Below are 15,355 nucleotides of genomic sequence, written 5' to 3' on the forward strand. Positions count from 1 at the left end.
AGAATGCCAAATGTTCAAATCTCTCCTTATTAGAGCCAAATCTTTTAGTAGACCTGAATATCAGTAATAAAGATTAATAAAAAGCAAAAGAGAATAATAATCTCACTAAGTTGTCAAAGAACTGTAAACAAGTTTAACTCCAAAAAACAAAATGAAGCAATTTATTGTTTGGACTTTGGATCAACAAGCACAATAACCGTGGTATCACACTATCGCACAATCAAGTGTGATCACTGATTTGCCTAAGGTATCATAGAACTTTGCACTCATCAATATGTTCTTTTAGATAGATCAATAACATGTTTAAGGTGTATGAATATTAATCTTAAAGTTTAAAGTGACAGAGGATGCATACAATACCTCCAAAAGATTCTATACAGACATAATCTGATGTAATGATCATTCTATACTTCTAGGACTGTAAATGAATCAAGCCGAACAAGGTCTTGTACTCCTGTTCATGTACGCTCATTAAGCTTTTATCAGACAAGCAAACGGTTCACGAACACCTAATCGGATGAAATATCTTGTTCATGTTAGTTCTTTTAAGGAAATGAAAATGTTTGTAAACGGTCCAAGAACACAAATGAACACAAACAATGTTTAATTTGATTTGGCTAACCGAGATTGGTCAGTGTCAACGGTTCGCTCCGGCTAGCAAATTTTTGTTGGTGTTTTTTCTAGTATTCATATTCATATGTTAGTTTTACATATAAAGTAACCACATAATAGTATATTACTCATATATATACATTTTTTGTTTTATGGTTAAAAAATTTCACTTAAACCTACATGATAAGATTAGAGAAGTCATTAAAATATATTAAAAACTTTTAATGAAAAAACATAAACAAACAAGCATTAATGAATATAAACGGACACAAACACATTATCAAACATTCACAAACACAATTGAATGAACATAGCCTCTGTTCGTGTTCATTCACTTAGGTAATAACTATTAATCAAACGTGCATAAAGAATTTCCCACCAAACTATTCACGGACATTAGGTTCGTTTACAGCCCTATATACTTCAATTGTAAGAGAGAAACAACCCTAACATAATTTATACCTTAATTTTAAAGTGACAGGATCCTAGTATACCTCCTATGGATTCTTTTACAGCCATAATCTGATATAATGATCATTCTATACTTCAATTGTATCATAAATCAGCCCTAACCTAATTTCATACTTTAATTTCACAATCAAGCTAAAGCTGAACATGTCAAAGAGGCTGTGTCCATGGGGGTTGCTAAGTTAGTGTTTGGGCTCCGGACCTGTCAACCTGAACATGTCAAAGAGGCTGTGTCCATCTTTGATGCGGGCCTGCGGGGGGCAATTGAAGATATTGTTGTGTGTGGAGGACCGCATTTTGGGGACCTCCAGTGGAGGTTGGCTTCCTTCCATATGCGTTGCGGAGGTTTAGGAATTTTCTCGGCTGAGGATGTCTCCGCATATGCATTTGTAGCTTCCAGGTCTCAGTCGTGGAAATTGCAAGACCACGTCCTGCGAAACGCTGGTGTTACGGGGGTAGATCCTGACTACTCTTTTGTACTTGGTAATATTGAAACAACTCTCCCGAACCTTGATATAGGCGGTTTTACTGATAAGGAGACCGCCCCCAAGAAACCTCAACAAACCTTGGCGAGTGCTCTTTGTACATGATTTGGAGGAGCGATTCGATATAACCCCGAGACAAAAGGCAGTTTTAGCTTGTCTCAAGGGGGCTCATGCCCAGGATTTTTTGACTGTTGTGCCCATTGAAGGTCTTGGGCAACGGATGTCGGGAGTTGAATACAGAGCCATCCTTAAATACCGGCTTATGATTCCCCTTTTCCCTCCAGATGAATTATGCCCCATTTGTAAAAAAGCTTGTTTGGATAGATTCGGTGAGCATGCCCTCCACTGTAAGGAATTGCCGGGATTCAAGTATCGTCATGACTGGGTTAGAGATGTGTTATGGGATGTGCTTAGACGTGCCGGGATCTCAGCCAAGAAAGAGGCACCTGTTAACATTTTGACTGATCCGCGTGAGGGAAGATCTACCCTGCGTCCTGCGGTTGTTTTTGTGTTTGGCTGGGCAGGGGGCAAGCATGTGTGTGTTGACCTCACTGGGGTGTCCTCGTTGGTGGGGCTGAGAGACAGTGGCTTCGTACCAGGATAGGCGGTTTTGAGAGCGGAGTCTAGGAAGGTTGCTAAGCATGAGACATTGTGTTTGGAGAATCAGCACATGTTCATTCCATTTGCCTTCGACACTTTTGGATCCCTAGCTCCCGAGGCGGTTCGCTTCTTGGAGCGGGTGCAGAAGGTGGTCCACAGTGACTCGCAAAGCCCGAGGAACCAAGGATTTATATTTAGTAGAGTAGGCTTTGCGATTCAAAAGGGGATAGCGGCGCAGCTTGTTGCTCGCTTACCCATTATCCAGATGTAGTTCGGTTTGTGTTATATATAAAATGATAAATATTTTCTCACTAATAAAAAAGAAGCTAAAGCTAACGTGAAACATAACGGAAAACACTCTCAAATCCTTCAACAACTTCATAAAATCAAACAACGATCATCACAACTATAGTCATCACAAGCTAGAAATCATAATCTTACGGTTAAACAGATCACATGTTATACGAACAATGCATAAGCAACCGGATGATGAGATGAATAGACAAAACTAGGCTTAATGGTGTAGTAGAGAAGCATCATCCCATCATTATCTCATTAGTATTATTTTTTTTACTTTTTTATTAAAAATAAAATAAATAAAGCCACCCATCAACCATATCCTATGCCCATTAGACGTTTAGTAGAAGGCGCCACACACCCAAATAAAACTCAAAGCGCCCGGGTTTGAGTTTCGGTATAGGTACACTATCGACATTTTCCGAATTTTATCTTAAATACCGGTACCGTCAGTAAAAAATATTACGATTTTCGAGATCGGGTTTTTCGGTACGGTAGACCATCCCTAATCTTAACATTAACACTGTGTTCCCGAGTTTCATTTAAGGAGAGAAAAGAAAATGAGGAGAATTAAAAGAGAAAAGAAAGAGAGGGAGAGGAAAATGTGTCACTTTATTTCGTGTTCCCGAGTTTAATGAAAATGGAAGGAAAGAGAAAGAAAATGTAGGAGTTAATAGGCAATTAATGATACAAACACATTTTCTCTCGTAATCTCTCCAATTTGAAAAGATGATTATACACTTAAATAAAATAGTATTTTCTCTCCCTTCCCCTCCTCTCTCACCCTTAAAAAATCTCTAAAACATGATTTCTACGCCTTTTCTTCTCCGTTCCTTTCCCTCCCCAATTTAAATGAGACTCTGGAACACAGCGCGTAACCAACTCAAGCACCAGTTCTTCAATATCTTATATACTCAAATTTCAGGCTAGGCTTTCCACAATTCCAACCAAATGAACACAAAATTATCAAAACTAGTTGCTTCAGGACTCTACACAGAAGCCCTCAATTCATTCACACATCTCCATTCTCACTCACACCCCATTACCAACTTCACATTCCCATTCATTCTCAAAGCTTGCACAAACCTGCAATTAACCTCCCATGGCCAAATTGTCCATGCCCACATAACGAAAACCGGATACAACTCACACACACACACCAACACATCGCTTATACACATGTACATGAAGTTTCACCTTCAGCAGACCCAAACCCAGTTCAAATTTCAGTTTTTAAATAGTGCACTTAAGGTGTTCGATGAAATGCCTCAACCAGATTCGACGTCGTTGAACGCTGTCGTTTCTGGGTTTGTACAGATTGGGGATGTTAAGAAATGTTTCGATGTTTTTAAGCGATTTAGCGAGTTTAAAATTAGGCCCGGTTCGGTAACTATAGCTAGCTTGTTGTCCGGTTGTGTAGCCACGGTTAAAGATGGTCAGCAGGTACACTGCTGGGCCGTTAAGATCGGTGTCGAAAATGATATTTATGTAGCGACTTCGCTTGTTACGATGTACTCTAGTAACAAACAACTTTCGACTGCGTCGAGTGTTTTCGAACGAGTTCGTCGTGATTGTAAAACCGTAGCTTGTTATAATGCGTATCTTACGGGCTTATTGCAGAATCGGGTTTATGAGCCCGTGTTGGAAATATTTAAGGAAATGTGTGACACGAGTACCACAAATACGGTTACGTTTGTTATTGTGTTTTCTGCGTGTTCCGGTACCAAGAATTTGAAATTCGGGCTGCAAGTTCACGGGTTGGTTCTGAAAGTCGGTTTAGTGCTCGATTGTTTACTCGGGACTGCGATTATAGACATGTATTCGAAATGTGGGTATTGGCACCGAGCGTATGATTTGTTTAAAGAAATGCGTGACGTAAGAAGTTTAGTCACGTGGAATTCGATGATTTCGGGGATGATGTTAAACGGCGAGAGTGAAAACGCGATCGGTTTGTTTATGATGTTGGAGTCGAACGGGCTTAAGCCCGATTCGGCAACGTGGAATATCATGATAAACGGGCTCTCGAATCTTGGAAAACCCGATGAAGCGTTTTTGTTGTTTAAAAGAATGCAATCGGTTGGAGAACCCGTGAGTGCGAAATGTTTAACGAGTTTGTTATCGACTTGTGCGTGTATATCATCGTTAACGAGTGGAAAAGAGATTCATGGTTATGTTATGAGAACGAATATGATTAACGATGAATTTGTTGCGAGTGCGGTTATTAATATGTACATGAAATGCGGTCGGTCTTCGAGGGCATTTTTGGTATTTGACATGTTTGAGATAAAACCAAGAGATCCGGTTATTTGGAACACGATGATATCCGGGTATGGGAGAAACGGGGAGAGTGAAGCAGCTTTCGATATGTTTGAACAAATGCAAAACGAGAACGTAAAACCGAACACTTCGACTTTTAAATGTGTTTTATCGGTTTGTAGTCACGCGGGAAAAGTTGAAAAAAGTTTGGAGTTTTTAAGGTTAATGAAACATTACAATGTGGTTCCAACTTCTGAGCATTATGCTTGTTTGGTAGATGTTTTGGGTAGATATGGTAATATAGATGAAGCTCGGGGGTTGTTATCGACAATTCCTGAGGTTTCGGGGTCGGTTCTTGATTCTTTGATCGGTGCGTGTAGTTTTCATTCGGATGTGAAAACGGGTGAGGAAATAGCTAGGTTACTTGTGGATTTGGATCCTGAAAACCCGATACCATTTGTGATTTTGTCGAATATTTATGCTCGAGAGGGTAGGTGGAAAGAGGTTGAAGATTTGAGAAATGAAATGGATCGAAAAGGGTTGAAAAAGATTAGCAGTTTTAGTTCGCTAGGTGTAAGATAAAACCCGAGTTTTGAAACGTGTTTATTGTTGTTTAACATAATCAAATCTTAGTTTAGTTCGCTAGGTGTAAGATAAAACCCGAGTTTTGAAACGTGTTTATTGTTGTTTAACATAATCAAATCTTAGTTTTAGGTTTTCATGTGTGAAATATTTATAGGTTATTATTCATTTGACAACAAGGTTATAGATGAAGTATTTTTTTCAAAACCAATTTTATATTGAGAACTGCTAAAAATGATAAATTTTTAAACCTCTAGTAAATGATAAATTTGTTATACGGGACATTTAATTAATTTTTTATATATATATTTTATGGCATTTATATACATTTTTTTAAACCTCACCGTCAGGTTTGCTATTAATGAAATTTTACTAAATACATTTTTCTAGTGTTTATAATAGCATATCACCATTCATGATTAAAATTGATTATAAGGCTACCGGGGCGCCCTTGGGTAGCTTGTTTAGTTTCATCGGATTCTTCGGCTATACCGTCGCCGTTTCAACTTTGGTGACTACTACCCGATTGTAGGGGGTGTGTAATAACTGAACCAAAATTAACCGATAACTTAATTAACCAAAAAAGTGGTCAACGGTTATTTTTTGTACCTTCGAATAACGGAAATTAACTGAACCGAACCGAATCATCCATATCTTCATATATTTTTAGCTTTTATATCTCCATTTTATGTTTTATACCACCATTTCGTATACTTATACCACAATTTCATGTATTATTATCTCATTTTTGTGTATTTATACATTCATTTCATGTATTTATGCATTTATTTCATGAATTTTTAAGTACAAATTTTAGCCTAAATTTAATTTTGGTTATTAACCGGAAAAACCGAACCGATTGGTTAATTTGGTTGAAGGTTATTAATCGAACCGAACCAAACCTTACACCTAGCTGTTGTCCATTTTACCCGAAACCCAACCCAGAAAAACTGTGCCCGTACTAACCCGACCCAAAAAACCCGAACCCAAACCGAAGTAATTCGGGGGTTGGTTCTTGGGTCTGGTTTATGTGTTTCGGGTCAACCCGAAAAACCCGATAAACTTTCAGTTTTAAAATTAAAATATTTTTATATATCGTGAACAAATAATCCATTTTTTAAATAGCCTTCATGGATCAACATGTATGGTTAATTTATGTTTTCTGTCTATAACTAAGAGTTACAGTAATCGAACAACCAAATCACGCTTGATTGAATACGATTACGGTTGGAGTTTGTTTTACTTTTATTTGAATTGTTTTATCAAGTTATGTTGGTTTATTATTTGATTATTTACGTTACGGGCGAATATACATTGTTTTAATTATAGCCTTGTATTTTTCTTTTCTAGGACACCCTAAATCCGATTAACCCAATTCGAAAAATCCCGAACCCAAAAAACTGTGAAAGATTTAGGTTTGGGTTTGTTCAGGTCAAGATTTTAAAACTTTGAAATCTAAAGAATTCGTTCAGAAAAACCATAAACCCGAAGAACACCCATTGTGATTGTCTAATATAATAATAATAAAAGTTGTAAACTTTTACGTCCACACAATCCTGTCAGCCAACTTCATCTTCTTCATTCATCTATGCACTTGATCTCCATATCTCCAATGGCTTCTTCATTTAGAATATTCAGTCATCAACTCAACCACCAGACCAACAAAAGCTTCAGAAACTGGTTACTCTCACACCATAAAAAGAAACATTCTTTTACTTTCACTTTTACTCCATTATTTATTATTCATTCATCTCTCAACAATGACTCACTTTCACCACCACATAATAACAATAATAATAATAATATTAATCACAAAAAATCGCTGGTAACTTAAATCAATCTCTCTTATTATTATTATTATTATTATTATTATTATTATTATTATTATTATCATTATCATAGCTTGATTAATTGATTGATTTTAGATGAGTTAATTATTATGATTATTATTATTATTATTATTATTATTATGATAGCTTGATTAATTGATTGATTTTAGATGAGTTATGATCGTACAGAAGATCTATTTGGAATTGCAGCAGATTTACAACCCAGGTATTGTTAGATTTATCCAAAAAAGCCCGGCTTATTCGATTTACAACTAGGCCTGAGCTCAGCTCGTTTTCACTTACCAGAGCTCGAGCTCAGCTCATTTATTATCAAATAAATAATTTATATCAGGCCGTCCCCTAGAATGTTAAAAAAAATTGAATACAAGAAAAAATTTGGGTCTTAACTAAAGGGTTTTTTTATATTTATTTAATTCAAACAATTAATTTTTTTAAATGAGCTTAAACGAGTTGAGTTTAAACGTTAAGATTACACTTTTTAAGTAAGTTTTTTAAAAATATAATCATCCCTTTCCATAAACTAAAACATGAACATTTAAATAGACACAATTTTATTAATAAATGTTGCGGTTATTTAGACTGTTCAGCTTAAGACGGGCTTATATCAAATACATAGCCCCCCCCCCCCCCCCCCCCGCGGCTCGTTTTGTGCAGGGTTCATTTCTAAGCATAAGCTTCAGAAACTGGCCAATCACATTTTTTTGCCTTTTAATTTATATTAAAAAAATTAAAAAAAAAATTGTGTAATAACTGAAAGGTGATTATAGGCCATTTTACCACTACGTCACTTTTTGCAAAACAGGTCACGTTGACTGGGATGCCACGTGTTAGAAAAAGCCTGGTTATGCTTAGTTACCACTACGCGTGGTCTTAGAGACATCATTTTCTCTTAATCTTTTGTAAATTTTGATTAATATTATACTTACCAAATACCATAATTACAATTGTTTTTCACTAAAAATTTTTGTTTTTGCACCAAAATATTTAATATTTTATATGTTACAATTTCAGGAAATCTATTTCAAGTGGTTTAACTCCAAGATCATGGTTTGGACCAAATGGTCAATACATTAAAGAGTTACCATGCCCAAGTTGTAGAGGTAGAGGTTACACTCCTTGCAAAATGTGTGGCATTGAAAGATCAAGATTAGATTGTTCACAATGTAATGGCAAGGTAAGTTATTAAATTTTATAAAAATTTTTATTTTTATATAACTGTTAAACTTTGATTTCCTTTATTTTGCTTCATACACATGTACTTAGAGCCGAGGGTCTCTCTGGAAGTCACCTCTTTATTCCTTTGGATAGAGGTACGGTGTGCCTACATCCCACCCTCCCCAGACCCTACTTATAGCTTTGCTGTCGGTGGGATTTCACTGGGCATGATTGATTGATTGATTGATAGTGTGGGTCCCGCGCGTCTCGATAAAGGCAGAGTGTTGATTAGGGCTGTTCACGAGCCGAGCCGAGCCGAACGAAGGCTTGCTCGTTGCTTGGCTCGTTTACAACCGAACCGAACAGCTGAAATTCGAACCGAGCGAAAACCGAAACGAGCCAAAATCGAATCGAGCATTTTTCGATCGAACATCGAGCGATTTCGAGCATTATTTATTTCTTTTTCACTTTAAAATTTTCAATAAGAAACAAGTTTGAAGGTTGTAAATTATATATTTTATAAATAAATAAATAAGTAGTTTTTAGACAAACGTGTAATAGATTGTAAGTTTTTATAAAAAATAAGTTTGATGTGAGATAAAATGACCATGCAAACAAACTTTTAGTATTCTAAAAATTTGAAGCGAACAAATAAAACTATAAAATTGATGGAATAGGAAAAATCTAAGGAGGTTAAAAAAATTGTAAGCTTATATTTATGTGTTTTGTCTATATATTTATATATTTGTTCATATATAATTATATATAATATAAAATAAAAATATTCGAGCCGAGTCGAACCAAGCAGACCTTTGCTCGTTGCTTGGCTCGTTTGCAAACCGAACCGAGCAGAGCGGCTAGTTTACAATCGAGTGAAAAAACGAGCGAGCATTTTCCGAGCGAGTTCGAGCAACGAGTAGTATGGACAGCCCTAGTGTTGATAGTGATAATGTTAACTGCAGGGTATGGTGACGTGTCATCAATGCAAGGGTGAATGTGTCATTTGGGAAGAGTCGATTGATGAACGACCGTGGGAGAAAGCTCGGTCAATGTATTGTCTTCTTTCTTGACTAGTAAGCTTGTAAATGAACCAAACGAACACGAACGAATCATGCCTGTATTCGTTCATTTGAATTTAACCGAACAAGCAAAGTTTTCTTGTTCGTGCTCGTTTGTTAATAGTATAAACGATGGTTCATGAACGTAAACGGACGGTTATTGAACATAGATGAATGAACAGGCGTAAAAAATTAATAGAATGTTACTAAGTTGTAATGGGTGATATATTAATTTCATAAACTATATAAGTTATAACAAGCTTAAAAAATTTAAGTGAATATATAAACGAACGTTCAGGAGCGTAAATGAAAGAACGAGGCATGTGTTCATATTCGTTTATTTAAAGAAAATGAGCAAGAAGATTGGTTCGTTTACCAGATTGTGTTGAGATGGCCAGATGGGTCACTTTTAATACGGGTCAAAACGGGTTGAATTGACCCGAGAACTATTTTCGTCTACTTTTAACATTTTATATAAACATATGAATGTTCATTTTTTAACATTTATATATGAACAAACTTTGCATTCAGTTCTCCATTGAAAGTAAAGGAAGATGATGATGTTGATAATCTCGAAATAAAATTATCGACAAGGAAAAAATCAAGGCGCGTATACGAGTCTCCATCGCCAGAAGTTCGCTTGAAGATCAGTAGATCTCTGAAAGCAAGTTTGTTTTTTCCCTTTATAAATTTATCTAAATTTTACACACATAAATATTGTTTAAAAATAAACTTAATCTTGTTCTTTTAGTTGAGTGATTGCAGAGCCTTGATGCCAAAACCGGATTATTTACAAACCGAATGAAGATCATCCATGCGGACCCTGAGCTACGTGCGCAAAGAGTGGCTGCGATAAAGGTTTTAACGACCGTGTTTATTATTATTATTATTATTATTATTATTATTGTTATTATTTTAACAAATGCAGTATTTTAACCATTTGTTTGCTATGTGGTCCACTGCAGAAATCTAAAGGGTCTGCTGATGCAAGAAAGCAAGCTTCCGAATCCATGAAAGCGTTTTTTAGTAATCCAGAAAACCGACACAGGAGAAGCATTTCCATGAAAGGTACCCGATTTGTTTTTAGAACAGATTGTGTTCGGGCTGACCTGTTTAACGGCCTGTTTGATTAAACAGGTCGACTCGATAACCTGTTTAACACATTTTTTATAACCCTCTAAACCGTGTTAACATGTTGGCCCGTTTGATTAAACTTGATTATGACCTGTTGGCCTGTTTAGAGTCGTTTACATAAATGTTTTAAACTGATCGTATTCGGGCTGAGCTGTTTAACTCGTTTGATTAAACAAGTTTTTGGTTTAAAATAATTAAAAGATAAATAAATAAATAAAATTAAACAAGTCGATCCAGCAACCTTTTTTAACGGTTTAACCCGTTTATTATAACCCTCCAACCCGTTAAACATGTTTATAACTTGATTATGACTTGTTAACCCGTTGAGTCGTTTAGATAAAAAAGTTAAAACACTTAAAACTTGCAAGTCAAATACGACCAGTTTAACTTTAATAAAGGAAAAAAGATAAAATGGTTAAACGGGTCGTACGGGCCGAGCTTAATCGAGCCCGAGCCTAAAAATAAGCTCGTTTAATAAATGAGCCCGAGCTTGAGCTTCACTTATCGAGCTTGAGCTGGCTCGCGAGCCTAAACGAGCCTGTCATTTACATAATTTTTAAAAAATATTTATTTAATAATTATTAATTAATATATATAATGTTATGAAAGAATAAGTAAAAATAACTAAATAATATATTACTTTATACATAAACTATGATAAAAAAATATATAAAAATAATTATAATTGTATAAAAATAATTGTTAAATAGTAAACAAGTTGAGCCCAAGCCGAGCTCGAGCTTTGAAAATAGAGCTCAAAACGAGCCGAGCTCGAGCTCTGTGTAAGTTAAACGAGCCGAGCTCAAGCCTAGTCGAGCTCGGCTCGGCTCGTTTGCACCCCTAATTATAACCCTCCAAGTTCCAACCCGTGTTAACACGGTTACTTGATCAGATTCAACTGGTCTAATATTAAGTAACATGATTATATATTTGAACTGCAGGGGTAAACTTTTTCTGCAAAAACTGCGGTCGCGAAGGACACCGAAAACATTACTGTCCGGAACTTGATCAAGGTTCAACAGATCGACGGTTCAGATGCAGCTTATGTGGCGAAAAGGGTCATAACAAAAGAAGCTGCAACAAAGATGATACATTTGAACCAAAACCGAAAGGTTCAAAACAGCCCCGTTGCAGTATATGTGGGAACCCCGGGCATAATCGCAGGACTTGCCTTCAGTGAAAGATCAGTTCGGTTCAAAGTTCGTTATCATTCACCGGCTTAGCATTTACTGATGTTAACATGTACATGAACATGTGGTCGGTTCGTTTTGACAACTTGGCTTTGCACATCGAAACGTAACGACGAAAAGTTAATGCAGTAATGTAATATTAATATTGATATTAATACAGTTATATAATTAGAAACAAATTCCCAAAATGCAATATTATTTAATATTAATATTAATATAGTTAATACATTATCTCATGCTAAACAAAAATAGATAATCACCTATAGTTAGTCTAATTAGACCATTTAATATAAACTTAAAATAAAAATTACATAACACCTTATTTTCGCCTAGCTGGCCTTCCACGTGGCCGCTTAAACGGCCTTCCAGGTGGCCTCTTCGCTTCCTTCACGCCACGCGACGCCCTCGTTTCAACTTTCTTGTCGGAATTTCTCTCCGTAGGCTTTCTCTTCCTCTTCACAACTTCACGCTCCGGGGTTTTTGCCTTCGCCGGAGTTTTCGCCTTCACCGGAGTGTTCGCCTTCGCCGGAGTTTTCGCTTTCACCGGAGTTTTCGCCTTCGCCGGAGTTTTCACCGGCCGTTTACTCTTTGAAACTCTTGCTAATAATAATTTATCTTCGTTTCTTATAAACTTAAAGACACACTCATCTCCTTCCGATACATCATTACTTCGCCGGAAGACTGGCCATCCGGAGGAAAGACAGAACTTTTCCACGTGGCGTAGTTTCTCAAACCGCACACCCAACTCCCACTCTTTGCCGTCAAGATTCGCCACCGTTAGAGTTCGTTCACAGTCTATTCCGGCCAACCTCGTAAATTCCGTCGGCATCCGCTAATAAATTAATAATCACAAGAAATGTAAGTTAAAAGTTGTTTAATAAATCTTTAAGCGATCTTAAAAAACCAAACCGACAAAAAAAACCGACGGTTTGATTTAATGTTTTTGTAAGAAAATAACTTACGGTTTGGTTTTAGTTTTGCATGTAATAAAAACCGAACCGACAAAAAAACAGACGGTTTGATTTAATGTTTTTGTAAGAACATAACTATCGGTTTGGTTTTAGTTTTGCATGTAATGAAAACCGAATACAAAACCGAACCGACAAAAAAACAGACGGTTTGATTTAATGTTTTAGTAAGAACATAACTTACGGTTCGGTCTTAGTTTTGCATGTAATGAAAACCGAATAAAAAACCGAACCGACAAAAAAAACCGACGGTTTGATTTAACGTTTTTGTAAGAACATAACTTTCGGTTCGGTTTTAGTTTTGCATGTAATGAAAACCGAAAAAACTGAACCGTATGTATAATAATTAATAATCAATTAGCTATTAATTAACAAAATGATTTAAGGGGCAAAATAATTATGTTAGGACAAATTTTTTCGGCCCAAAATTATTATGTTGGGGCCAAAATTTTCTTTCGGCCCAAAATTTTCAAGCTCAAATGGCCAAACCAAAAAGAACCCAACCCAAAACCGAAAAACAGTTTTCAAAAATTCAGGTTTTGGTTCTGTTTTAGCTCAAAACCGTCCCAAACCAAACCATGCACACCACACTACAAATTATGATAGATGAAAATCCTTATGATTTTAAAGATATCTTGTTTAATAAATAAATGAAGAATCTGATAACTTTAAATAAATCTTGTTGAATAGTAAATGAAAAAACTGATAACTTTAAATAAATTTTGTTGAATAATAAATGAAAAACCAAATGCTTTTAAAGAAATCTTGTTTATAATAAATGAAACACATGATAAATTTAAAAATATCTTGTTTATACTAATAAATATATAAATAAATAAATGATTAACCTGATAATCTAGTTTATAACAATTTACAAATAAAAAACCTGACAATATCAAACAAATCTTGTTTATACCAAATGAAAATTCTGATAACTGCAAATAAATAATAAATCTTGCCATCATAAACTTATGGCCTTTAAACAAATCTTGTTGAATAATAAATGAAAAACCAGATGCTTTTAAATGAAACACATGATAAATTTAAAAATATCTTGTTTATAATTTATAATAAAAAATAAATAAATAACCTGATAATCTTGTTTATAACAAATAAAAAACCTGACAATATCAAACAAAACTTGTTTATACCAAAAAGTAAAAATTTTTATAATTGTAAATTATAAATAAATAAAAAAAATTGCTTATAGTGAATGAAAAATTAATAATTTTAAATAAATCTTGTTTATAATATATGAAACACATTATAAATTTGAAAATATCTTGTTTATAATAAATAAATAAATAAGTGAAAAACCTGATAATCTTAATTATACCAAAAAAATGAAAAATTTTATAAATTGCAAAATGCAAAAAAATAATAGAAATCTTACCATCGTACACTTATGCCCTTTGGTGATAACCACCATAAAGAAAGGATCACCATCATGACCATCTATATATCCACCATCCTCCTCATCATCATCATCATCACCATCATCCTTCTCTTCATAACCTACCTCATCCTCCTCTTCCTCTTCATCATCATCATCATCCATCTCATCTTCATCATCATCATCATCATAAACATCTTCACTTACATCATCTTCAACATCATCATCCACTATCCCACTATCACTAATATTACTATTATCATTAACATCATTATTATTATTATTATTTAAATTATTATTATTAATATTAATATTATTATTTTCTAAAAGGGTATTTGGGGGGGAATCTTTTTCACAGCCATTAGGGCTAAAAACAACTAATTTAAAACTCCTTTTACAATCAAAACTAAAAACAAGAAAATCACCAAACCCTAAATTAATATCTTGAACCACAATATCCCATCCATCAGAAAGACACCAACTTTCACCAAATTGTTTAATCTTTAAATTCCAAGAATACCCTCCAGTGGCAGATCTAAGTATTGGGTCTTCTGGAATGTTGTTTTCCATATGGGTTTTCACAAAATCAGGTGGTAATGGCTGCACAAAAAAAAACACTTTTTAATAATAATAATAATAAGAATAAGATGAAGATGAAGATGTGTGAGTACCAGGTGAGGTGCAGATGGGTCTAACAAGATCTTGAAGAAACATGGAAACCTGCGATGAGCCATGGTTGCATAGATTCTTGAGAGAGAGAGAGAGAGATTTGGTAAAGTGCAAGAGTCTTGTGATTTATTTAATGATGTTGAAAGTTGAAAGAGTTAAGGTTAAAACCTGAAAAAACTAGAGTCTTCAGTTCATCATTAGTCACTTTTACCTATGTGAAAAGTATTGGGAAAAATAAAATAAAAATAAAAAAAATCTTTATTTTGATTATGGCAATCTCTAAAAAAAAGTTCATATATATATATAATAAATCAAGTATTGAGAAAAATAAAATAAAAATAAAAAAAATCTTTATTTTGATTATGGCAATCTCTAAAAAAAAGTTCATATATATATATAATAAGATTTATTATATATATATATGAACTTTTTTTTAGAGATTGCCATAATCAAAATAAAGATTTTTTTTATTTTTATTTTATTTTTCCCAATAAATATATATATATGTCAGCTCAAAACTAACTGGACCATCTTTATTTTCTAAGTCAATGATCAAGCGACACCTATCAAGAATGTTGTATGTAGGCGCCTCTAATTTTTGAACCCCACCCCCCCCCCTCCACGACAAAAATGTTTCA

General features: G+C 34.7%; 3 protein-coding genes across 7 annotated transcripts; 2 read left to right on the forward strand and 1 right to left on the reverse strand.

Moving 5' to 3' along the window:
* Window positions 1-3,357: 3,357 nt before the first annotated feature.
* Window positions 3,358-5,470, forward strand: LOC143586757 (pentatricopeptide repeat-containing protein At2g02750-like). 2 transcript variants are annotated; one of them, XM_077068232.1, is made up of 2 exons: window positions 3,358-5,289; window positions 5,365-5,470. In XM_077068232.1, the coding sequence occupies exons 1-2, from the start codon at window positions 3,414-3,416 to the stop codon at window positions 5,373-5,375; spliced, it is 1,887 nt and encodes a 628-aa protein (XP_076924347.1). In that variant the 5' UTR covers window positions 3,358-3,413; the 3' UTR covers window positions 5,376-5,470. The 2 variants fall into 2 exon arrangements, with proteins under 2 accessions (XP_076924347.1, XP_076924346.1); XM_077068231.1 differs by lacking the exon at window positions 5,365-5,470 and having other exon boundaries at window positions 3,358-5,314.
* A 1,810-nt stretch (window positions 5,471-7,280) lies between these two features.
* Window positions 7,281-11,753, forward strand: LOC143586758 (uncharacterized). Of its 3 annotated transcripts, XM_077068234.1 has the most exons (6): window positions 7,281-7,355; window positions 8,162-8,324; window positions 9,268-9,356; window positions 9,895-10,031; window positions 10,115-10,221; window positions 10,329-10,432. In XM_077068234.1, exons 1-5 carry the CDS (start codon window positions 7,300-7,302, stop codon window positions 10,120-10,122), a joined length of 453 nt encoding a protein of 150 aa, XP_076924349.1. In that variant the 5' UTR covers window positions 7,281-7,299; the 3' UTR covers window positions 10,123-10,221; window positions 10,329-10,432. The 3 variants fall into 3 exon arrangements, with proteins under 3 accessions (XP_076924349.1, XP_076924348.1, XP_076924350.1); XM_077068233.1 differs by having other exon boundaries at window positions 9,895-10,221; XM_077068235.1 differs by lacking the exons at window positions 7,281-7,355; window positions 8,162-8,324; window positions 9,268-9,356; window positions 9,895-10,031 and adding an exon at window positions 11,439-11,753 and having other exon boundaries at window positions 10,110-10,221; window positions 10,329-10,431.
* Window positions 11,754-11,955: 202 nt separating this feature from the next.
* Window positions 11,956-14,833, reverse strand: LOC143586759 (putative B3 domain-containing protein At5g66980). Of its 2 annotated transcripts, XM_077068237.1 has the most exons (4): window positions 14,720-14,833; window positions 14,049-14,648; window positions 12,262-12,519; window positions 11,956-12,171 (listed from the first exon to the last, which is right to left on the reverse strand). In XM_077068237.1, the coding sequence occupies exons 1-4, from the start codon at window positions 14,780-14,782 to the stop codon at window positions 12,007-12,009; spliced, it is 1,086 nt and encodes a 361-aa protein (XP_076924352.1). In that variant the 5' UTR covers window positions 14,783-14,833; the 3' UTR covers window positions 11,956-12,006. The 2 variants fall into 2 exon arrangements, with proteins under 2 accessions (XP_076924352.1, XP_076924351.1); XM_077068236.1 differs by having other exon boundaries at window positions 11,956-12,519.
* Window positions 14,834-15,355: the final 522 nt, after the last annotated feature.

This window comes from Bidens hawaiensis, unplaced genomic scaffold (genome assembly GCF_021521415.1).
Source record: "Bidens hawaiensis isolate Kalapana, Puna unplaced genomic scaffold, B.hawaiensis_p1.1 tig00034864_1, whole genome shotgun sequence".
Taxonomy (NCBI): Eukaryota; Viridiplantae; Streptophyta; class Magnoliopsida; order Asterales; family Asteraceae; genus Bidens; species Bidens hawaiensis.